Below are 25,467 nucleotides of genomic sequence, written 5' to 3'. Positions count from 1 at the left end.
ATCTTGTAGCAGTTTTATCCTCATCTAAAAATTATTTATGCAACTTTTCAAGGTCACTGTTAATTGGACAAATTTCTGTGTAAATGCTGATCACATAAAGCTAAGCCACCCAGGGAAGCACTAAAATGTAAATCAATTGTTTTCATAAAGCAGTGATTTTTAATTGATAATCAATATAATAATGTGTTGTACACAGAATTCCTGTTTCACTTACTTCTTACTTCTTTTCTCCACTGTAATCTCTCATACCCTGCATACTCACATTAATATTCTATGGTCCAAAATTCAGAAACATGATACTCAAGTATGTTAAAAAGTTTGTATTTAACAGTATCAGGACTATAATTTGAAAATAACTGTACTTAACTTCCCTGGAGAGAAACTTCTACAGCAACACAGCAGTTTCAGCTCTATGAAGAAATAAATTAGTTATGTTTAGAAAGAACTTACCACGTAAAACAGTGAGTCTTGTGGACACACTTATTTCACCAACACTATTGGAAGCCACACATTCATAAATAGCTTCATCTCGTGGCGTGCGCAGTGGTTGTATTCTAAGAACTGACCCAGATCCATCATCAAACTCTATTACCTATAGAAGGAAACAAAAGCTGTCACAGATGTTGTTACAAATGCCTATCCCTCAGTTAATCTGTTCATGATTAATTAACCTGTTGGTATTTTTGTCATCAAAGCCAGGTTTGCTTTTGAAATATACATACCAGACAAATACCAAACAAAAGGTTTTAAGTGGCAATACCTTGAAACATAGATTGCTGTTCAGTGACTTTTTGATGGCTGCTCTAAGATAGTTTCAAGAAAGGCAGAATGAAAAACAAACAACAAAAAAGCACTAGCTAACAACGGCTTAAGAAAGGATCCTGTAACTTAATGCTCTTTTATCCTGAACTTCACCATCAGCCTCTCTCCATTCTCTTAGCTTAAGTAATCTACCTTCAAATGCCAGTTACATTAATTTTAATCGCTGCAGGCTATGTTCCCACTCTACTAACGGAGTACAGTTCACTCATTCATTTAGCTCCAAAGTGAAAAAGGGTCAGCAATTTCTGAACAAGATGGGAGTACTCAGGTTAGCTATGCATATAACCCACAGAATGTAAGTAAATTTATCCAGCATTATATTAGAAAGTATGTCACCAGTTGAGAGACTAAAGAATAAGGCTAAACTTTAAGAATTAGTTTTAAAATTGGAATATTTACACAAGAAATACTAACCCTCATATGAGAAAGAATTAATTGAATGGCTTTTACTTCCTTCTTGTTCTGCAGTCAGAATCATATTGGATTTGATGAGTGCTGCAAACTGCAGACATTGCAAAATCCTTCCTAATAATTAAGTAATAATATTAATCTATTTAATCTATGTTAAAAAAAATATATCAACAGATGTTAGTAATACCATCAGGTAAATGACACTTGTTAAGAAAGGACAGTAACATTTTTTTTTTTTTCAAAATAATTAATATTTGGCCTTAACCTCTATGTACATGCATAAAACTATTAGATTACGTGCCTATCACATACATCGGTGTCTGTACATCTAGTAATCTACTAGATCTCTACACTTGTTGAGAGTAAGAGAGAAATACAGTACATGGTTGGGAACTACAGTTATATGCCCATTCTCTTCCCATTTTCATTGTAGGAATTCCTCAGTTTTTTCTTAGCAGTGGGAGAGGTCTAAGTGGAAATAAATTAAAACCCCATTTTTTTTTCTGAGAATAAACCAGTTTTATAGCCCACAGGCTGTATTACTTTTCCTTGTTCTTTAAGTAAAGCCATTGTCCCAAACATACCAAGACAACACAAAATCTCCATCAGACCTTAGCACAAACAAAAGAATAACTAAAAAGAATAACTAAAATTTTTTACAAATTGACATTTATGAGGGAAAGGAAAATTTAACATCTTAAAACAGACAGACAAATAATTTGTAGATAAAAAATGAAAGCATGGGATCCAAATGATCACAACTGTTACACTTGAAGAGAATCATGGTTATGGTTTAAATCTGAATATTGACTAATTCTAGCTGGAGAGCCAATAGAAACTATTGCAGAAGATTGGTTGGGTAAATATTCCAGAGATTAAGTTTCAAGTCTGGTGGCTCCAAAATACATACCATAAAATGGATTTACTTTTCCTGTGATAAGTTCTCCCGTTTTCTGCGTGTCACAGATAACTGAATCCTCCCCCTTCCCCATCAATTGAAGTAGATATTTTTATTTTTTAAAAGCATGGAACTATGAACACAGGCAGCCTCATGCCAGAGGGTAAGAATGGTGCAATTTCTTAAACTTGTTTTTTCCACTTCTCTGTTTCTTTTTAAGTTCCTCTGAGAAAGACTTCTTAGTAACCTAAAGTGGATTTATCTAATTCATATTATTTGAATTGGTTTGAAGCAAGAGGAGAAAAAAGAATACCCCTGTATCATATTCATTCATAGTACATACTTCCATTATAAATAAAAGGTGAAAGATTAACAGTGAAGTCCCACAAGATCTTATTGGAGCCTTCAATTTCAGAAAAAAAAATGTACAGCTCTCACCACTAATCTCACTCAGTTATGAGAATGAGCCTGTGAGCAAGAACATTCCACATTTTACGATAATAATCTTCAAACATCTAACAGGCTACTGTCAAGAGAGAGGGAATAGACTGTTAGTTCCCCCATTGCTAGATAAGACAATTGCTATGTACAAGTTCCAGAAAAAAAGTTCAGAGTCCACGAGGGGAAAAAAAAATATAGTAAGGTTTATGAAAAACTGTAGGAGGGTGTCAGTGTTTATTTGAGGGGTAAAAAAACACCAAAGTAGCCCCCAGCATTCCTGAGAAAGAATGTGGATTCAATGGCCTGCTGAAGTCCCTTCCAGCTGTATTTAGTAGGCTTCTATGAAGACAGGTGTCCTGCTAAAAAAATTTCATGCCTTGTAATGCCTAAGTAATCAAACTCAGACAAACACATAAAATATCAATGTAAAACAAGAGGAAAATAAGCCCAACTAACTATTTTCTTACTGGTACAGTTTACATTCTCAGGAATTTCTTGTTTCCCAAATCTTGCATGTATCCTTTTGAATCTCATTTCTACTGCTCTGTTCTTATCTAGGGTCTCTACGACAGGAATTATTGGCCTTTGGACATAAGGAAACTTCTTAAAACTTCGATTTTCTCTGCCCATTATATAACCACTCTGCCCAGGGGTCATAATAAAAATTATAAAAACCTTGGTGTTTTCTATTTCTGTGAATTATGTTCCATCTCACTTGGCTATACAGCTTGTTCAACAGTCCATTAAAGGCTTTTTTAAAACATTTTAAATTATTTCTAACAGTTCCATTTAAATATTTTTAATGGAAATAAAATTACTTTATTTTTGCTTATTCTCCTAGAAACAGGTACATAGGTACATAGAAAACAATATATGAAGCAAATATAGCAAGACATACTGCAAAATAAAACTGAATCAACACAGTAAACATGTACATGCCCAGAATTTCACTGTTTAGAATTGACCCTGAGTGAAAATTTTGTGACCAGAAGAGGATAAACCATGTAGAATTTATGATAAAATTTCTATGCTAATCACTCTAGCCAATTAAAGTTCTGCATACACCCTACAAACTGCAACCAGTTCTTGGCACTAGCAGGTCACACTGAAATCCATGCTTTTATTTCTCATATTGTAGTAAATACACAAGCAAAGAATTATACTGGTTAATGAACAAATTCTAATCCCTTTAAACATTTATTGAATAAAAAAGGAATAAAAGAAATTTAGTTTATACAAGAAATGCAATTCTTTTCTGCTGATGTAAATCTATCTTGAAGGACAGGGCAAGCAATCTCCCCAACTACTACTAAAACTTAACCCAGAAGATTTCAGTATTTAGTCAACTTTTAATAGGTATGTCTTAGATCATTCACTCATAAAATACATCACAACTATTCTATATACAAATCAGTAATCTTCCAAACAGTAGTTTTCCTAATGCAGAAATCTTTTACTTAACATTGAAAATAGTGAAGAAACAAAGTGAAAATTAAACATTCTTAGTGCCACTTTTGGTATACTTTTCACAAGCCTTATCCCATTTTCTCATTTTTTAGTTCATGTTAAAGGTCAATCTGTATTTTATATTAATTCTTCTTGACACTAAGAAAGGGAATAATATTTGTTGTCTTATTTCTCCCAAATAACCAGTACCCTTTGAACAGATTATCTCCACTTTTTCCTTTAATTGAAGGTTGTGGAGAGAAACAGCTTTCTCTAAAGCCTTTTCCTAGGTTCTTGTTTGAAAAGAATCAAAGGAAAGGAATTTTACATTTCCTCTTTAGCAGCAGGAACTACAATGTCCCTTTCAACTCTCTCTGCAACAGTGACAGCAGAAGAGTAGCAGCCCTGGTCTGTTCAATGCATACTATCACAATAGGAGATGGCTCTCTCTGGAGATAGCAATCATCGCTCAAGTAACTTCCCCCCATCTCCTTCATGGAAAAGATAGCAGGCTAAACAGAAGCGTGTCAAGGCTTCCCAGTTAGATCATGCTAATGATCATACTAAACGTAGTGATCTTTAACAGTGCTATGTATAACCACTCTGCAACATAAAAACTTCCTGAGACTGCTCCCTCCAAGTTATCCCTGATAGTCATACCTATATGCTTAATCGCTGAAAATAAAGCACACTTATTGGGATTTGAAGCGAGGTTGGAATTAATGTTTTTCAGAGGAACAGAACAATGGACCTAATACCTCAAATCTCTGATTGCTGACTTTCTTTCCCTTTTTGTTCCAGACGATTTTAGGTCTTGGATCTCCTGTGGCTTGACAGATGAATGAGGCAACTCCTCCAGAAACTCCTGTCTGGTCAACGGGAGTTCTTGTAAACTTTGGTGGTGCTGAAAAAAAACAAAAAATAACAAAATTAATCTAAGTAGCAACCATAAAAAATAAGCCATGCCAAAATTTCAAAATGAAAAAGGAGGAAATATTTTGTTTTTCCAGTGACAATATTCTCCTGCAAGAGAAAGTATTAAGAAAAAAATAACTAAGGGAAAGTACTTACAGATTTTATTAGTGAAATGTATATTAAAAAGGAAATCTGATAGCATCAGAATAGCAAGATCACACATTATATTTTATCACCATTATAAATAAAAAATCAGATTTGTCTTCTGTTGCAAAATGAGCTTATCAGCTGGAATAAGATCATGATTCATGACTTAATGTTATGATCACAAGATGTCATGAAAACAGAATTCCCACCTTTGAGCGATTAAAATCAGTGACACTTAGAGAAAGTATTTTTAAGTTTGCAGTGGTGGAGGTAAATGACTATGTATTAGGAGACCATGCAGGAAGGACTATAACAGATTTATGCCTGGGCAGTTTCACACATAGCTCCTGTTTGGTCCCAAATTATTCTACTCTGTCAAAAAGAAGTGAGAAAAGATCCAATTATTGTAACAACAGGAGAGGAGAGAAAAATAGACAAATCATTTTAGAAGCAGGAAAAGGCATTTTAACTATTGTCTTTCCTTTTATTTCTGTTAAAACTTACTTAAAATTCATTTATCAGCCTTGTGGTGAAACAAAACTTTTGAACTTACACCAACACAAGACATGACTTCTAAAGACTTAATATAAAAATCTATGAATGATGTCTAACCACAGTACAGATATGTTGAAGAGTTACTGTAAATATTTACATAATTCTCTTTCTTAGCTGTGATTTTTTTAGTAATCTGATACACTTCATGCTGATTTGAATTATACAAATACTTAGGGGCAATAAGTTATGAAAAATCCAGACCTTGTTGTATGTAGTTGCTCTAAAGCAGCTGTTGCAATTGATTTTTGCTCTCAATTTCAACTTTCAGCAGTCAGATCCTTCCTGTTCTCAACCTCTTCACTCTTCTTCACTTTCCTCTCTTAATTCTGACAGGTATGTACCTGTCTCACACTAGCCTTCATTTCTAAGTTGCTTCTCTTCTCTTCTATGTCTAACAGCTTATTCTGCTGAACTGGTCTTTCCACAGCTAATATCTTCTTGTCAGCATGTTTACTTAAATGTTAGAAACCCAGCAGACTGCAAGTATGCACATATGTAACACTGGAAGAAATCCTGAAATAATTTAAAATGCCAAGGAAATGCGATGTAGCCATTATTACTAAACGAACTGAACATATTGTTCTTATGTTGCTACATTAAGTATGAAAGCATACAGATTGTCCTAAGTTTATGAAATGAAATGAGTTTTTATACTCTACCCCTAATGTATAACATACCAAAATCAAAGATATTTTTGGAAAAATGCAGTAAAAATCTAATGTTCCTGAAAATCTGCATGTTTTTTTCTTTAACAGAAATGTCAGGCAGAATTTTTATTGCTCAACTTTTCAAAACTTCTCTTGATGTCAAAAAATGCCAAAACTGTGGCAAATAAAACACACTTCAACCAAAGAAACTAAAAATCTTTTCCCAAGGCACAGCTTTATGCCTGGACCACAGAAAAGAGGGAAATGTATTCTGATGAAGAGTATCTGGGTTTCACCAAAACTGCTAGCTTTCAGTCCTTTTCTATACATGTATTAATTCAGCACTCTGATATGTCAAGAGACATGACTGAATCTGATATGCTGATACTCTGTGGCACAAGTTGCAATTGTGTGCCGTCAAGTGAAAAATGATGCACCGCCATTCTACTTTTATTCTCTGACATTGTGTGAATTCAGTGTTTAACCTCAAACCAACGAAAGATAGTGCATGGGCAAGTCCATCAGCACAGAGTAACTGCATAGTAGCTCATAAGCAGCTTTTAATTCTAAATTCATGCCTCACTCATATATTCAGTGACTGCTGAACTGATAAATTCAGCATCAATAAAGTACCTTACTTCCTTAGAGACAGGGCCTATTTTGGAATATTTGCCAACCTTGCCATGCATTACAAGGGTCAAGGAGGGAAATCAACTCAATTTAAGAACCGTGCTATGCATACATTCCTGCAACACTTTACTTAATTATATTGGGACCAGGAGAACTACAAGATTTTTAAACAACAAAAAAGATTATAAACACAACCAAACCAAACCAAGGAAAGACCATGCTGAGCTATGCTAAATTAGCTCTAAAAGTGTGTGTGTGTATGTGTGTGTGTGTGGGGGGGGGGGGGAAGAATAAAACAAACAAACAAAAACAACAAGACTCCAACAACTAACCAACCAACCAAAAAACCCCACCATATACTACTATTTGGTTTTATGTCACTGCCTATCACCATGATATCTATCGTTGTCATGCTTTTACTAATATGCAATACATAGTATTACAGAATCACAAAATCAGAGAATGGTTAGGGTTGGAAAAGACCACTGGAGATCATCTAGCCCAACACCCTGCTACAGCAAGTTCTCCTAGAGCAGGCTGCACAGCCACATCCAGGTGGGTTTTGAATGTCTCCACAGGAGAATCCACAGCCTCTCTAGGCAGCCTGTTCCAGTGCTCTGTCAGCCTCAAAGTAATAAAGTTCTTCCTCATGTTCAAATGGAACTTCTTGCGTTGCAGTTTGTGGCTGTTACTTTCTGTGCTTTGGCTTGGTGTTACTGAAAAGAATCTGGCCCCATCCTCTTGACACTCCCCTTAGGACATTTGTAGATGTTGATAAGATCCTCTCTCAGTCTTCCCTTCTCCAGGCAAAAAAGGCCCAGCTCTCTCAGCCTTTCCTCCTAAGAGATATGCTCCAGTCCCCACATCATCTTTGTAGCCTCTGCTGGACTCTCCCCAGTAGTTCCCTGTCTCCTTTGAACTGGGGAGCCCAGAACTGGATACAGCACCCTATGTGCAGCCTCACCAGGGCAGAGCAGAGGGACAGAATTACCTCCCTCAACCTGCTGGCCATGCTCCTCCTCATGCACCCCAGGATGCCACCAGCCTTCCTGGCCACCAGGGCACACTGCTGGCTCATGGGCAACTTGCTGTTCACTAGAACTCCCAGATCCTTCTCCACAGTGCTTCCTTCCAGCAGGTCAGCCCCAGCCTGTGCTGGTGCGTGGGGTTGTTCCTCCCCAGGTGCAGGACCCTACACTTGCCCTTGTTGAACTTCATTAGGTTCCTCTCCACCCAGCTCTCCAGCCTGTCCCGGTCCTGCTGAATGGCAGCGCAGCCTGCTGGGGTATCAGCCACTGCTCCCAGTTTAGTATCATCAGCAAACTGGCTGAGGGTGCACTCTGTGCCTGCGTCCAGGTCCCTGATGAGCGAGTTGAACAGGACTGGAGCAGCACTGACCCCGGGCACAGCGCTGGCCTCAGCCTCCAGCCAGGCTCTGCGCCGCTGATCACAGCCCCCCGGGCTCTGCCGTCCAGCCAGTTCTCAATCCACCTCTCTGTCCGCTCACCTGACCCACACTGCCTGAGCTAATAACGATTAATGATAACAATAATTTCAAAAAGATAAGTAAAGGAGAGTCCCTTCACTCCTGATCAGATACTCAGAGACAAATTCTCCATTACTGCAGTGCAGGTAGACACAAGAGCCTGCACTAATTTACACCATGTGACAACTTACCTTTCTCATTACTTCTGAATACAAATAAACAAACAAACTCCCCTTCAACTCCAACACTCTGCAAACTGTACAGCTTTTTAACAAATAATGCATAGAGGAATATATATATTTTCTACCAAACTTGACAGCTGTTAGAGGTACAAAACTTTTCTGACAATTCCTTCATCTAGGACTGAGCCAAACCTGGTAAAGGACTACCACTGCTTTAACCCTTTATAAACTGCTTACTGGCTTCTGCAGAGCTGTATCTATGCAGTAGAGTTACAGAAATAGGGCTGAATACCTCATGTGGCTTTGGTAGTGACCTGAAGAACAGTGTTTTGCAGTCCTACTGGCCAACAATTAGTAAAGTTTGTTAATTAACACCACTTACAATGAAGTGTTAGAGGCAAAAGACAAGCACGTCTGTTACGTAATGACACAATTCCCTATTTGTAACCATTTTTCAAGAAAAACAAACTTTTAGGGTTGTATGTAAAGGCCACATTACTTTATATGAAGATTGATATTATCTATCTACATCAACATAAAAGCTTCACATTCCAAACAGAAACAAACAATGGTAATGTTTCTGTTTTACTTAGACCATGGTCTAGCTGGAAAAATAAAGTATGTGGCTAGTCAAAGTTTCATTTTGTACAAATAAGTAATTCCTGCAAAACAACACTGGCACAACTCTTCCTCCAGTGCCTAATTTTGAAAGTAAGACAGTTACCTTTGAGGTATCATATGATATCAGAGAAGGCCAAATTATCATTAGAACATAGATAATTTTATCCGAAACAGGAAAATTAAGTAGTCCTGCACAATTCAGACATTTTAATGCATACAAAGGTGGTTTTCAAAAGTTCATCTTTAAATTCATGAAATTAAAATTCAATTTGGCAAACAGGTTATACTCTCTGCTTCACGCTTAGCAGCTGCACCACAATAATAATAACATCTGCATGTTTAATTGGTCTTGTGAGGACAAACTCATTTATGGTCAAGAGATGCTCCGACTATGGTGACAGACGCCAGCCATAGAGAAAGATAGGTATTATGTAATCCATCTTCTTTTCATTATTCAGTTAACATGTTCTTCTCCTTACATATAAAGTGACCATCACCAGCATAAGGGTATGTGAAATCATAACCCAGCAGAACCAAAAATGAAAAGTAGTATTAGTTGCCCTTATCTTTATAAAGGTTGTTAATGAAGGTTTGACACAAATTATCTCCACAATTAATGTTGTCAGTTTCTTGACATTGATTCTGACCTAAGCTGCTAGACACTCTGACAGCAAACACAATTACACTGCACACACAGTTGTACTTATTAACGAGGGCACTCTTGATTGAGAACTGACAACTACTTTCAATGTCCCTTAACAACAGCAGTGCAGAACCCAACAAAAACTCTCTGCAGTACACTTCATTAAGCACAGTAACAATCTATATGGGAAACTTCCACTGCAATTAAATCTGCCAAAAAAATTCACATGTAATAGGTTGCTAACTACGATATCACAGCCTTTCAACACTTCTCAAATTCTGCTTGCTCACATTTCAATAAAGATGCAATTAAAATAACAGAGGTGTAATTAAAATATCAGAAGTAAAATCCAGTTAAAATCAGCACCTCATATTTCTGGACTTGAACTCTCTTGTGGGCACCATCAAAACTGCAGTAATACACAAACAGCACAAGTTTTGTTTATTTCAGCTTTTTTATCTACCAGTGCATACTCAGATATTTGTGCCGATACTGAACATTGATACCTTGTCAAGGAAAAAAATAACAACATAACAGCAGATTTTCATCACTTGGACTGATGGAGAGTACCACAAGATTTGTCATCTAAGGCCTGAGGGTTCCCACTCTGCTGCTTGTTGTGCACTTCTTGTTGGGACTTCTGAGAAGCTCCGGTGACAGCTATGAAACTACTCCAAATGACACTCTAATAGATGAAGGAAAATTAAATTTTACTGTTAGCTCACCTTAACTATATTAAGCTTCAATATGTTTGTTTTAATTAGTTTAAAGCCATAGATGTTAAGACAGCTGACAAGCAGTCAAGCTGTCCACCCATGGGGCACAGGAACTTCTGAAATAGACACAGTTTACCATTCTCCAGAAAGAAGCAGTCCTTCTTCACATATTGAGGCTCCATGAAGTGTATTTATAACATGACACTAAAATAACTCACTTGGATTGGAATATTTTCATAGTTCTGCATGAACATAATGCATCTCTTTCTTCTCTTTTTGCATTTCCACAATGCCTTTTGTAAGTTTAAGTACAATTCTGAAGTTTGCTTACAAGACTATCTTTACATTTTCAAATTTTCTGCAATGCAATGTCAGTTTCCTAGGCTGACCATTGGGTTTATTCTTCCCTGAAATACGAAATCAAATTACATACTTACAAGCAGGGCGTTACAGGCAGAACAGGTAGGTTACATTTTCTAAAAGGTCTAGCGGTAAAATAGCACATTCCTAATTTGTACCTCTAGGCTGTGCAAACCTTAGTACCAGCTCATTTCATTGCGGATTATGCATGGTTTTTTAGGGATAGATATTATATGAGCTCCAGGGACATGGGAGGAATACAAAACAACACAGAGAGCAGTACACATTTACTTGCCAACTGACATCATCATATCTCACCCCCCCGCCTTGGAGAAAGAAAAAGGCTTTCACATATATGGAGAACCTATGTAAAAAAAAATTGTGGAAAAGCCTATTATTAATACTATAGACCAATATGTTTATACCCTAACTGGGATAAGGCTGAAGAATTTATTGCTCTTTTTTTTCTGTTAAAACCTGTTGCAGGCAACCTGGTAACAATTTTAGTTATTTCATGACAAATTAGGACACTTACTGTAGAACTGAGACCAGCCATTAACTACTGACTTGGCAGAGCACAATCGTGCTAAGCATAACAGGAAGCTGATGGGTCATCAGTGCCAACCTTCTTGATGATCAGAAGGAGAAGGCTCCTGAACCAGACCTACTGCCACCCCTATCTAATCTTACCTCCAACCCTCAAGCTGCGCATGCAGCTTTACCTGCCACTTTAACACACCCATTATCTTCACTACAAATCACACCTTTATTAGTGTGATTTTTTATTATTTATTAGTTATTATAAATATCACTACAGAAAATGAGACTTTACAGAATTAAGTCTCCCCTTATTTATTCCAGTGTGCCTTCAGTTGTTTCTGCACAAGAACTCACGTTTACACTAGTTTAAGAGAAGAGAATCAGGAGGCTCGGTTCTAGTATTTGATTAACCTGAGCACTGAAAGACTAGGCGCAGAATTAAGTACCCATTATGCAGTTAATGTAGAGAGCAAGAATTCTCTTTTTCTCTTTCCCATGACTATAGGAATTTCAACACTAAATTTAACCAAACTGCACATATACTTTTAAGTTATACACTAGCAAATGCATTCAAATGACAAATGCAAAACAAAATAGGTGTAAGTTTGTGCATATACACAGTATTTATCACATACAGTGTATGTAAAATAGGGATGGGGCTTCATCCACCTTAGTTAGAAAGAGCAACTTGCTAGTTAATCCATTACTAAGCCTTCTTCCAGCAGCAAATGAAACCCATGAAGCCTCCTGAATTTAAAAGGTTAGTGACGTGCAACACTTCATCCCCAAGGAACATTACATAACCTTGTCATATCCACTAATTTAATGAAAGGAAATTCCACTTCAAAGCTTTCTGTTGCGCCTTTTTCAAATTTGAATGTCTGCAGACTGCATATGAATTATTTGGTAACTGAGAGCTGACACCCTTTTTCAATGTGCAAAGTTGCAGCAGTGGATCTTAAAATGCCAGGCAAGCTGATCTCTTTCTACAGGAGTTTTGCTCTAAAGAAAAGGGGCAATAACCAGTTCCTACATGTAAGAGTTTCAATTAGTGAGTGAAAGTATCTATGTTGTGACAAGTTTGATGGCCTTTATTGGTGTTTCAGTCTTATTAAAAAACTCAGAATGTAAATACCAAAACCAGGACTAGTAAAAATAAAATTGGGGCACTGTAACAACTGAGTGAAGCTTCCACTCATTTTTTATTTATCTAAAAACAAGAAAATGCATAGTTGGCTATTTATACACAGGATAGATTACTAATGAGCAACTATGAAAACAAAATCACCTTTCTAATAAGACTGAGTCAAAAAGAAACCATCAAACTCTACACACTAAACATAGTTGTGTTGATACTTGACAAGGAACTGATTCAAGAAAATTCTCATAACTCCTTATGAAGTAGAAGAGAAATACAAAAAAATCTGCCTGAGAATCATAGAATAGTTTGGGTTGGAAGGGACCTTCAAAGATCATCCAGTTCCAATCCCCCTGCCATGGACAGGGACACCTTCCACTAGCCCAGGTTGCTCAAAGCTCCATCCAACCTGGCACTGAGCACTTCCAGGGATGGGGCATCCACAGCTTCTCTGGGCAACCTGTTCTAGTGTCTCACCACCCTCACAGTAGAGAATTTCTTCCTTAGATCTAATTAAATCCATCCTCTCTCAGTTTAAAGCCATTATCCCTTGCCTTTCTAAACTTCATAGGTTCTACATGCCCTTCTAAAAAGTCCCTCTCCAGCCTTCCTGTAGGCACCCTTTAGGAACTGGAAGGCCTCTATAAGATCTCCCTGGACCCTTCTCCAGGCTCAATAACCCCATCTCTATAAAGCCTGTCTTCACAGGAGGCGTGCTCCAGCCCTGTGATCATCTCTGGGGCCCTCCCCAAACTTGTTCTAACAGGTCCATGTCCTTCTTATGCTGGGGGCCCCAGAGCTGAATGTGGTACTCCGGGTGGGGTCTCACAAGAATGGAATATAGGGGAAGAATCACCTCCTTCAACCCGCTGGGCATGCTTCTTTTGATGCAGCCCAACATACAGTTAGTTTTCTGGGCTGAAAGTGCACATTGCTGGGTCACATGGAGCTTCTGTCCACCAGCACCCACAAGTCCTTCTCCTCAGGGCTGCTCTCAATCCAGTCTCCACCCAGCCTGTACTGATACTGGGGGTCACCCCAACCCATGTGCAGGACCTTGCACTTGTCCTTGCTGAACTTCATGAGGTTTGTACAGGCCCACCTCTCAAGCCTGGGAAGTTCCCTGTGGATGGCATCCCTTCCCTCCAGCATGTCACCTGCACCACATAGCTTGGTGTCATTGGCAAACTTGCTGAGGGTGCACTCAAGCCCACTGTCGATGTCACAAAAATGTTAAAGAACACTGGACTCAGTACAGACCCCTGAGGAACCCTGCTCATCACCAGTCTCCACTTGGACACTGAGCCATTGACCACAACTATTTGAGTACAACCATCCAGCCAATTCCTTGACCACTGAGTGGCCCATCCATCAAGTCCATGTCTCTCCAGTTTAGAGACAAGGATGTCATGTCGGACAGTGTCAAAAGCTTTGCACAAGTCCAGGTAGATGACATCTGTCCCTCTTCCCTGATCCATCCATGCTGTAACCCCATCCTAGAAGGCCACCACATTTTTCAGGCATGACTTGCACTTAGTGTAGCCATGCTGGCTCTCACTCATCACCTCCTTATTTTCCATATGCCTCAGCATAGTTTCCAGAAGGATCTGGTCCATGACCCTGCCAGGCACTGTGGTGAGAACAGACCACATAACTTGCTTTCATCTAAGTATCATCTTTCTTTTCTAACACTGACTTGTTACCAATACATCAACTCACCAGCACACCAAAGGGGAAAAGCATTCTGTTACAATCTGCTACTGTGCTCTGTGAAGGTGACCTAAGATCCATGTCCTTTGTACAACATGCCTATATGGGTGAAACACCTTAATGTTATCCACTTACTGAAAAATCATCCCTAGCTCAAGCTAGCTGAAGGTAAAAGCAAGAAAAAACTATAAAACTCAAAATACATATGCTATCAAAGTTTGTAAGGACATGTGTGATAGAAAATTTGAAGGCATTCAGTCTTTCTATTGCAGTTACCAAAACCGAAAGGCCTTCCTTCTCCTCTTGTGTCCATAGAAGGTGAAAAGGCACAGTTTAGGGACCAAGCCCTTGGCCAAATACTAGTCCTCAGTCTTTGTTCTCACCAGACAAGGATTATACCCAATCTGTTTCTTGGGTATTTGAAGGTGACTTTTGGATTCATCAAACCCATCTCAAATATAATAACTTACCTTCAACTTAGTGACAAGGTGGTTTATATCTTATCCTCTTTTGAAGCATTATGGACAGAGACATGTCCTGTTCTGGTGGTAACCACATACCTTTATACCTCTTTTTTTTTTTTTTTTTTTTTTTTTTTTGGGTGGGGGGTGCAAACTATTAAACCGCTGAGAGGCAGACTGATTACTTGAGACAGATGTGTGTGTGCAACTAATCAAATCTTACAGCCCATATGAACAAATACAGTCTGGGGAATGAAGGTGTTTAAGATTACTCTCTACTTGCAAAACAATGGCATGACTTGATGTAAGTGTAATTTATTGAGCTTAACTGGTTAATAAAAAGACTATAACAGTAAGATTGTTATAAAATAAAATTAAAAAATACTTGTTAGTAGAGACTTATAAATCCTTCTTTGCTTTTTTCTGCTACAACTAATTAATCCCAGAACTTGATAAACGCCTCTCTCTCTCTCTCTCTTCGTTGTAAAACAACATTTACCATTTGCTTACAACAATTGATTATACGAAACCTAAATTAGATGTCCAGCCAAGTAGAGAGAATATATGTTCCCTCTTACTACCAATGTTGTGAGAGCTACACAGTGCAAAACAGCTTCAGCTGTACTAAACAGGTTAGTGCAGTGCATAAGATGATAAATTAATGATACATATGCAAACATTCATAAACTAGGTCAGAATAGTGTATATAGGTATTAAAAAGATTCAGTGACTAAAGGTCCCATTGGATCATCCCAGTTCCTTGACTTCAAGTCACTTAAGATACATCAGTACAGTCACCACAGTACACGTAGCCTGCTGTGGGATAAGGTTATGCAGCTATAAAAGCACTGATTAGAATGTATTTACAATGGCAGGTATTTTGATACTGTGTGGTTTTGGGACTACACAAGTGTCCTACTGTGTATAGCTCCTGCTGTGAATACAAGTTCCTACAAGTCCCGTTTTGCTGTCAGTGAGGACAATGGATTGCCAATAAGAAAAAAATACTATTCCTAAATAACAGTTTTGTAGTTAAAATTGCATCTGCTCCCTGAACTTCTACAGGAGCTATATTGCTCTAACTCCTCTCTAGTGAAGTTGCACCTGCAGAAATTTGAAGTATATTATATAGAATACATTCAAAATGTGAAAAACACAACCTTACATAAAGGTATGCACAACAAAGTTGTAACTAGCTCAAAAATTCAATTAAATAGTAGGACATAGCCAAAAGGAACATATCACCACATAAAGGTATACCTCTAACTACTACAAGTTAATTTCTCTTTTACTCCTGATATGTGATAGCAGTTCATACAATGGATGTTCTGCAATCCATTACCAAATAAAACCACCAAAGAGTACAATTATTTTGTATTTTGCTGTAGCACTGCACTTGCTTTACAAGAATCTTACAGTTATTCATGTTACTTGAGTGATTTTAGTATCATTTAAAGTGGTTAAAAATACACCTAAATAGATAATCCTGGCCCACAGTGCTGTGCCTATCTTACACCTATCTCATCTATATCTCAACAATGATGTCTTCTATTCTTCTCTCTTTAATATAAATATATTCTTCATTTAAAAAATGAGATACTAAGAAACCTTAGCAGTACATTGAACTGACATTCAGTCAAGGGTATCCTATTTGAAGGGGGACAAAATGAAAAAATCTGGGGGTAAGAGCAGTAAGACTCTTATGTATGGCCAGATACTATACTGTATGAGGAAATCTTACACTAGCATTCTCTAGCTTCTTTTGCCATTGAATACAAAGCTTTGCTCAACTGAATAAGCCAGAAATTATTTTCTTTCATTCATACAGGTTATTTGTACTGTCAAATTTAAGAGCACTACCAAATGACTTCACTTTGTGAAGAGCTTCATTTTTGTTTGCTCATCTCCCTTAGAAGGAATTCCCAGCAAATGTCACAGTTCTGCTTTATCTTCACTTGAGAAAACCAACAGTGGCTCAGAAACAGGGACTCATTCCATTCTTACTCTCCTCTCATGCTGTCCTGGTCTTACACTCTTCTTGCTCAATACACAGCTGGTCTGAGACCAAGCTAAACAGCCCAAACTGGAACTGTCTAGAACAGTTCAGGTGTGTGGTCCAAAGCCAGTCAGTGAAAGCAATACAGAATCAACAAAGTTAATTCACCTGGGTTTCAGATCGTGCCTTATCCGCAGAGTGATTGTATTTTTACAGTGAAGGATCCCCCATAATTTGGGACCATAACTGGACCACTGACATACTGATGTGCACAGGTGATCTTAGCAGGGTCTGAAATACATTTTTAAATTAGTGATTCAACACTAAGTACTTGCAATGCATTCTATAATTTCATCCAATCTATTGTGTTTAAGGCATACTTGATGTTTTAGATTACAAAATACAAGCTCGTGAGAGAGGACATATGAAGCCTTCTTTAAAAAACAAAACAAAGAAACAAAACCCCAACTAATTTACATTTGCCCTGTCACAGAGATTATCACTCTGAAACTTCAAATATAATTGGATAGCACGGTTCATGCCCATTTTTAAATCAAAGTAAAAATTACTGAAATATAACTACCAACAGGGATTGCACTATCCATTTTTCTTTCATAGGCAAATATATTCTTTCCAATTATTCTAAAAACAAAAATTAGCATCACTCCCAGTCATGGTTTCCTTTTCAGTTAATACCTAAGTAGTAGGAAGATTAAGAAAAATAATTTACTGAACTTTGGTCTCAAGAGTTAAAACGGGAAGCCAAAAGCACTGAAAGTGACAGTTGGCTACTGGACAGAAGAGAGGGACCAGAGCCAAAACTTTGTAATTCTAATCCTATCTCTGCTAATTGCTTGTTGTTTAGCTTCAGGCAATTTAGTTAACCTCCATGTCTCAATTTCCTTACTTCCAGGATTATGCTACTTACATATGTTGCAAAACACAGAAGGGAGTATTATAGTAGTTACTGTTACTATATTTACAAAATTTGTGTAGAGATTTGTGCTTATGCATTGAATGGGAGGCCTGAAAAATGTTGCCATTTAAGCCCTACCTAGTTATAACAAGGATGACACTTGTATTAGAGCGAAGGAAAAACAAACAAAGTACACTCATATGTTTAGTGTGTCAGTGAAAACCGGTATTTATTTGGCAAAGTTACTAGCCTTTGAAAACTGCCGTCCTCTCCCTATCAGTACTGCAAAACGTTGCTTTAATTAACATTCCTCCCTCTAAGGAAATCAGCTTATATGCACAAGTGTACTAAATAAGAACTGCTACACACCAAGAGGTATGTACAGAAAGCTGTCATCTTCTATGAAATTATAAATGATTTCTGCATCAGAATTCAAATTCAAAGGTGTATAAGTAATATAGTGTGTGCCCATATATATAGTGGAATTCAATGTTTTATTTATGCAGCCATGTTAATTATAATATTCACTTCAAATAGTCATTTACATAACACTAAGTATGTATAGATACGTTTACATCTAAGTGATATGCATGTTCAGAAATTAGAAATTTAGGAAAACTGTATTTTACACATCAGACTTCAGGAACTGCTTGAAAGTATACTTCAAAATGGCTGAACGTTTCCTGCAGAGCATTAAGAACCTGAGTTTAATGTCTATCAACTCAAATCTCTATTCAATGGCATATTCAAAATGTAGAATTTTGCTAGTGATTGACTATTGTGCTGCATCATCAAAGCTACAGTCTGCCCACAGTTACCATACAAAAGCAGAGTAAAATCTGCATTGTTTCAAAACGTCTTGATTTTTCTGATTCTTCCTTCTGGACGTAATAAAACAACCAGAAATAAATTTCTCACAACAAAACTGAAACTACTGACATAAATTCATATAAGCTTAGACTGCTGAAGCTGAGGATGAAGAGAATATAGCAGGTCACCAAAAAGAACACAAAATAGCTGGCCTCAAATATCCAGAGACAAGAGGATTTGCACTGCAGAAAGACAGGAATAAGAAATGAGCTGAAAACACAGCTCACTTCATGAAAAAAATGCTGAAAAGCAAAAGAAAACCAGAAATTGCTGGTCAAACAATGCAGGATAACCCAAATCAAGATAAACTTCAAGTCTTTTTAATATTTAAATAACAAAATAAGTAAAAATAAGATGTTTACATATGAATATATAACCAGTCAGTCACACAGGTTTATTAAAAATGAAAAATGTTTCAAAGCTTTGGCTTTAGTATAAATTTCACTTGCTCCCAAGGGCTGTCTTGAACATTGCAATTTACTCACTGTATTCCTTAAATGTAAGGCCCCATACAGAAAAACAGTCAAACCTCTTGAATGAATTGCTGTGGTGTTCATAAATCTCAAGAATCAATTACTATGTGTATTTTTCCTTCACTGAACGCCTTTAGAAAAGCAGTTTCTAAAGGTTCAATAACTCGGCATATCACTGTGTCAAAAGCTTGCACACACAACTGGAAAAAAAGAATCTAATTAGAGTTAGTAACAAACATTTAGAAGTTATACTTTGATGCTTTCACTTCTAATACCAAACCTCTTTCTCAAAGTAGACCGCTTTCAAAATACTGCTCAAAAAAATGCAGTCTTTGAAGGCTTTGTTTTCAGTATTCTTAATAGTGCTTTTCACTATAATAATACAATATGACGCAATATAAGGTACCAAAGCAACAGAAGTGGGGCTGAGGATCAATACAAAATTGTTACTGACAGAGATGGAAACCAGCAAAGAAAAGCCCATTGGAGTACCAGACATATTTTATTATTTTTTTTAATGTGTTTGGCCTTAAACCCAGCAACACAGTTAATGATGAAGAATACATGGTTTACATTTTTTGTGTGCTTCCCTCAATAAACAGTAATTTGGTATGTTCCTACATACATGTTGAACTTTTGTATCAGACTGTAGCACAATATCAGCAGATATGGCAGGTCTTTTGCTGTGCTTGCTTAATTAGCTCTACACTGCTAGACAGGAATACACCTGCTGGGCAGAGTTAAAAGAGGTATAGTTCTGACTCTTCCCAATACAGGAACCTGTATTGGTTGAAGAATTCCGATCTGTGACATTCTACCTGATATCAGAAGCTAGAAATATTATGAACTAATCCTGTGTGTTCCTTATTGGAAAATTCTCCATCCTTACTGGGTATACTGGCTTCTGCTGTTGCCCCCTGTTACCAGGACAACAGTAATAGGATATTTGCAACCATCCCTTCCTAGAGACAAAGAGCTATATACAGGTATATGTAGATGCTAAGAATGAAGACATGAATATAGTGTATACAGGACCAGTTTCTTCTTAAAATCTTATAAGGATAAAATAGAAGGAAGAAACAGAAGGAAAACCAAAATCTGAGGCAGCTTAATTTTAAAAAGGAACACTTCTCTTTCCGTAAGTAAGAACTGCTGTTATTTCAAGGAAATCATCATACTTTTAAAATAAGGTTATTAATTACCACCGTTAAAAAAAAACAAACACAAAAAAACCAAAGAACAAACACAAAACCAAATCAAAACCCAACCTTATTATGCCTGAATATATGACTTACCATGGCAAACAAAATGCAAACTAAAGAGTGGTTTTGCTTCCGAGTGCATAAGGTAACCTATGCATGTGTGTATTTATAGCACAGGAAAAAAAAACCCAAACACTTCAAATAGGGTCAATAGCATTCCTCACATTTGCATTTACCCATAATGCAGTCACTCCTTATAATTACAGTCACATACACATGTCCTTTTAATTGTCAGTTTAATTTAGGTAAGGCCACACAGTTAACCATTAGCCACCGATCCCTTAAAGCCGGTACCAAAGCACCTAGATAAGACTTGCAAAGGGATTGGGATTCAACACAGTCAACCAGGCTACCCTGTCTGCCTACCAGTTAAGGTAGCCAGAGCACATTTATGCAGTCACAGTTAAGAAGAGCAACTTCAGAACTGACAGAGGTATTGACACACCAAACCGTCCTTATCATTTCTAACAAAAAAAACCCCACACCAGTCTGTACTGCATTACATACATTTAACTCCCTTGGATTCTGCAATCCATTACAAAGGTGTTTTTTGCTTTGTCATTATGAAAATGAGATTTTGTGTAAGTGTGTAAATCTTCCCATATTGATAACCTCCAAGTTCAAATTTCCTCTTAACACTTGAATGCCTCTTCCATCACCCCCACCCCTACCCCAACCCCCAACCCACCAGCATGTTTTCTCTTTATTCTATGTGGAACTGCATTCTTTATCTGGTTCCCATCTTGAGCCTCCCCTGTTCTCCCAGATCTGAGAATCCAAGTCCTTTCTGATGGAAGTCTGATCTTATTTCTTAAGCTTTCTGATCATGTTCCAGTGAATGTTTCCACTATGCCCTCAATTTCTTTCTTATCTTGTCTACAGGTGATTCCTCTGCACCACAGCAAATGAGTATGAAATTAGTCTAACAACTAAAGCATTACACTGTTAAAAGGTGGGATGGCTATGACCAAGTAATTTTAATTGCCAAACATTGCAAATAGAATAAATATTGGATCTTGCACTGTGGAGCCAGAGCCAACTGTCTGCATCATTGTTATCTGAAAATATCCATGCTCTTCCCCACATACTATTTCATTATGACCTTTCAGGACTGACTAAATTAACCTCTTTTCTAAAAGAAATAAAAAGGCAATGAAATGCATGCAGTTGTGCACAGTTTTGTGTGAATGAACAATGAAGAACAGATAAAAAATTCATACAGTTACTTCCAATGTCCATACATTTACTTCTAGGAGCAGCTATCTTACTCCTAATATCAGGTGAATGTTTAAAAATACCGTGAAAGAACTGAGTGCTTAACTGACTGATACAAAAACACACAGAGTAATGAAAGAAATGCACCCTGGATATTTCATGCAGGTGATTAAAGTTGTTACAGATTTGTCTTTTTTTTAACTGCTTTTGTAGGAGTGAAGCTATTGGATTCTTACAACACTACGGACCATACGCTAAGACATAACTTTTGCTGTGGACCACAACAGATGAAATCCTGGTGTCACAGAAATCAGTGGCATTCCTAAATAGGGCCAGTCTTTTGTCCCTACTGCTAGATTTTCTATGATTTTAAGTGAGTCCAGTACTAGTACTGCTTTTCAGGACAAACACCTATACAAATTTACCTAAAGATTTCTAGTTATGCTCACAAAATTAAGGTTGTGCAAGATACAGCACAGCGAACACAAACACACATTTACCATTATATCATTTTACGAGCAGAGATTTTGGAAGTACCCTTTTTCTGTTTTGAATTGCCATATTACTATAAAAGTTGACTAGAGATGCAACTGTATTTCTGATGCAACTGCATTTCTGTAAAAGATCATTCCTGTTAGGAAACCTCTGAAAACTGGACTGATACCCCCCGCCCCCATTTTCTTATAAAATCACCTCCATCATCAGTTAATATTACGTTTCATTCAAGAGATTTATGTATTTGCTAGGTCTTAAATTACATAAAATGTTTTCCCTCGCTTGAAAATGAGAAAATACACATACTATGTACAGGTAAGGTGTTTCCTTAAATGAGCTGGCTAGTTTCTTCTCTATTGTAAGCTGATCAAAACCCATTAATTTCAGTGACTCTGCTCAAATTTACAGAAATTGAAGATTTGGCCCATTATTTTCAGGCTCAGATTGAGCAGCAAGTACACACGTTTACAGCACTGTGGTTAGGTATTAATTACATAGCTTTGAACAATAACAAAAGTTTGCAAGCTTACTTCATTATGCACTAAATTAGCCCTCACTGCATGGAAGTTGAATGAATAACTGTAATACTATTCATAAGTTTGCTCCAGCAAAGACCACACTAAATAACTGTAACTGAGTCTTATTAGTTAGCTAGCAGCTACTACCACACATAAAAAAAGAGAATACAGAATACATTCCATAGGCTGTGAACTAATTGATTGGGGTGACAGGCACTTAAACTACACTGAACAAAAAATTGATAAATGAATGGAAGTCATGAACGTTCTTACATTTCAGATTTTACTGAGATTCCTATGAGGCAAACCCAAACCTATATGTCAAATTAATTGATTCATATCATGCTTAACTGTAGTCTTACACATAAAAAGTCAAAAAAACTTTAAGTTTGTGATAAAAAATAACTTCAACAGCACTTAGAAGTTGATTTACTAAAATTTAAGACTGGAGAGTTTTTGCACATCAACTAATCACAGTATTTCCTTTATTCCAGAAGTACATGAAATTCAGCAAGTAGAAAAAAGACATCTATTTATCCTTATCATACTACTTATTTAATTAGACTTAGTTGCTTAATTATTCTTAATTACTCTGATTTATAATTAATTTCAAGATCTATATTCACAATGAAAAAATTATCAGGAGAATAAAGAGGTATAAAAATGTCAAATATCAGCACTGTTTATTCCATTCAGCTTTTTTGGATGGTAAGGTAAATGAGAAAGAACAGAGATGGCAGCAATAAAAGGAAACGTATCATCATGCTTTTATGAAGTTGGTAAACGTAGGTCTGATCCTACAGCTCAAAAAATTTACACTGAAGTGGAAATTCTCACAGCCTGTAGTGAAGGTATTCCCTGTGAAGTGATGCCAAATATGTAACTATGTGTCCTTACATAAGAAATCTCCATATGTATTGTGTAATATTTCATAACACTTCATCATGCTTCTGTGTTTCAAGATGCTCATAAATATCTAGCCTACTATGGTAGTAGCCTTAAATTATTTATTGACTGGTATTATCATTCTCTTTCAGGTTGATGTGATGCACTGATTCTGATCCCACCAATACTCTTAGAAATCAAGAAAAAGTCTACTGAAATTAGGCTAATAAATGGGTAAACAATGATGGAGGGGAATCGATATCTGAAGACACTTTTAATAAAATGTTTAATTTTTCTTTAGGCTACAAAGTCCAAACATAGAAGTTATTGCAATTTTGTCACTACTGCTCAGTAGACTTGTTAGTATGTTTGTGAAAGTTAATTATTTGGTAAGATACACCATAGTTATTACTGTCAAAAAATGTACAAGTGTGGTTGTTAATGCAATGTATTCTATTTAAAAAAAAAAAAAAAAAAAAGTGTTCTGTACATAGCAAAACTACATATTTTTTTTATTTCCCCTCATTACTGTCACACAATTGTTTTGGTGTTTTTAAGTATCCTTCCTTGTGCCACCCACCCCGCCCCGAATGCATACCAGTGTATTTAGCACTATTAGCACGTATCAGTGCATTTAATACTATTGTTTTATTTTCATTTATGTGAAACAGCAGAGCAAATAATACAAATGGTGTATTTTCTCATATGGACATTCAGAGTCTTCCATTTTTATCTTATTTAATACTATGGGGCAGAAGAAACCACAATGTAAATTATGTACAAATATTATTACCTTAAAAACACATAGATATTACAGATAGAAAATATGAAATAACAGATTCCAGGTTGCTATGAATAAATTTAATTCTACTCATCCTTAGGTACATTATGGATGTCACTGTTAAAATATCTTTATATATATTTTCATGTTTATTTAAAGTTATATTTTCATTTGTACTGAAAGCGCCTTACATCAACATCTCTTCTCACAAGATGCAACTGCTCTTTGTTTATTGTCAGTTACAAAGTGAAAGAGAACATTCACATTTCTGATCACTGGAAATGAAAAAACAAAGATTAACAACATGCCTCACAAGCATAAGATTATTATGTTCATTCCTGAGGGTGCCCACAAAAGGCCCGGCTGCAAACATAGGGAAAGGTCAAAATACAAATTCAAAAGCAGTTGAAATGTATGTCATTTAAAAATGTTTCAGAGTAAACTGAAAGCTAAACTCTAAAAGTGTAAGTACCTGCACAGTCAGGAAAGAAAATATTAAGGCAAGACAGCACAGAAAGAAACCTGCAATAATCACACACACTACAGGGGTAGGAGGGAATAATGACTGTAATTAAACGAGAATTAACATCGTTTCCTTTCACCAAGCATATGGTTGTCCTTCTGTCATAGAATTCTACCCATAAAATGAAAACAAAGAATTATCCCTTTACAGAAGTGGCATTTACAGAATATCTTAAATTATTCCATGAAATTTCTCTGTACTACGATCCTCTAATCTAGTAAAAGACTTGTAAGATCTAAAATTAAGAAGTATACATGTTTTCCAGCATTGTAGCATTTTCCAGTTTGGAGGGCCAAATTCCAGCCTTACATTCAGGTAGTCTTGCACTGCTAATTAAGTGCGTTATAATTCAGGATTCACTTAAGGTAGCAGTTAAAATTAAACAAGAACTAGATCTGATACTTAGTTGCAATGAGTATCAAATTACTTCATCAGACCTTGCACTCTCTCCAATGAATTCTAGCTGAAGAGCAAAGAAAATTCCATGTTCAGATAAAATGTATTTCAAAAAGACTACATGATAGCAAGAAAACTCAGATTCAACACAAAGAAAATTATATTACAAAGTTAGGCACTTTACAAAAGCAAACTTACTTGAAGATCCAACTACTATTAAATACTCATATACACATGAAATAAAACTTCTTATGACAGGAAAAACTTCGGTCCCTGATATACAAACCCATTATTAAGAATATAATAAACAATTAGAAAATAATAATAATAGAGTTCACCTCAAAAGAGAAAAAATAAGAAGGAAATAT

At 36.6% G+C, this 25,467-nt stretch overlaps 1 protein-coding gene across 9 annotated transcripts in view; it reads right to left on the bottom strand.

Annotated features, from left to right (window-relative positions):
* PTPRD (protein tyrosine phosphatase receptor type D) overlaps positions 1 to 25,467 on the bottom strand; it is a 380,605-nt gene that overhangs the window by 222,321 nt on the left and 132,817 nt on the right. For all 9 annotated transcript variants that reach the window (XM_056325255.1, XM_056325244.1, XM_056325247.1 and 6 more), the window contains exons 3-4: positions 4,777 to 4,922; positions 451 to 592 (exon numbers count right to left, since the gene is read on the bottom strand). In XM_056325255.1, coding sequence (XP_056181230.1) covers positions 451 to 592; positions 4,777 to 4,922 — 288 coding nt within the window. The remainder of the gene's footprint in view (positions 1 to 450; positions 593 to 4,776; positions 4,923 to 25,467) is intronic.

The sequence above is a fragment of the Falco biarmicus genome, chromosome Z, assembly GCF_023638135.1.
Source record: "Falco biarmicus isolate bFalBia1 chromosome Z, bFalBia1.pri, whole genome shotgun sequence".
NCBI lineage: Eukaryota > Metazoa > Chordata > Aves > Falconiformes > Falconidae > Falco > Falco biarmicus.
Note: the sequence above shows the minus strand (reverse complement) of the source record. Positions and strands in the feature narration are given on the sequence as shown.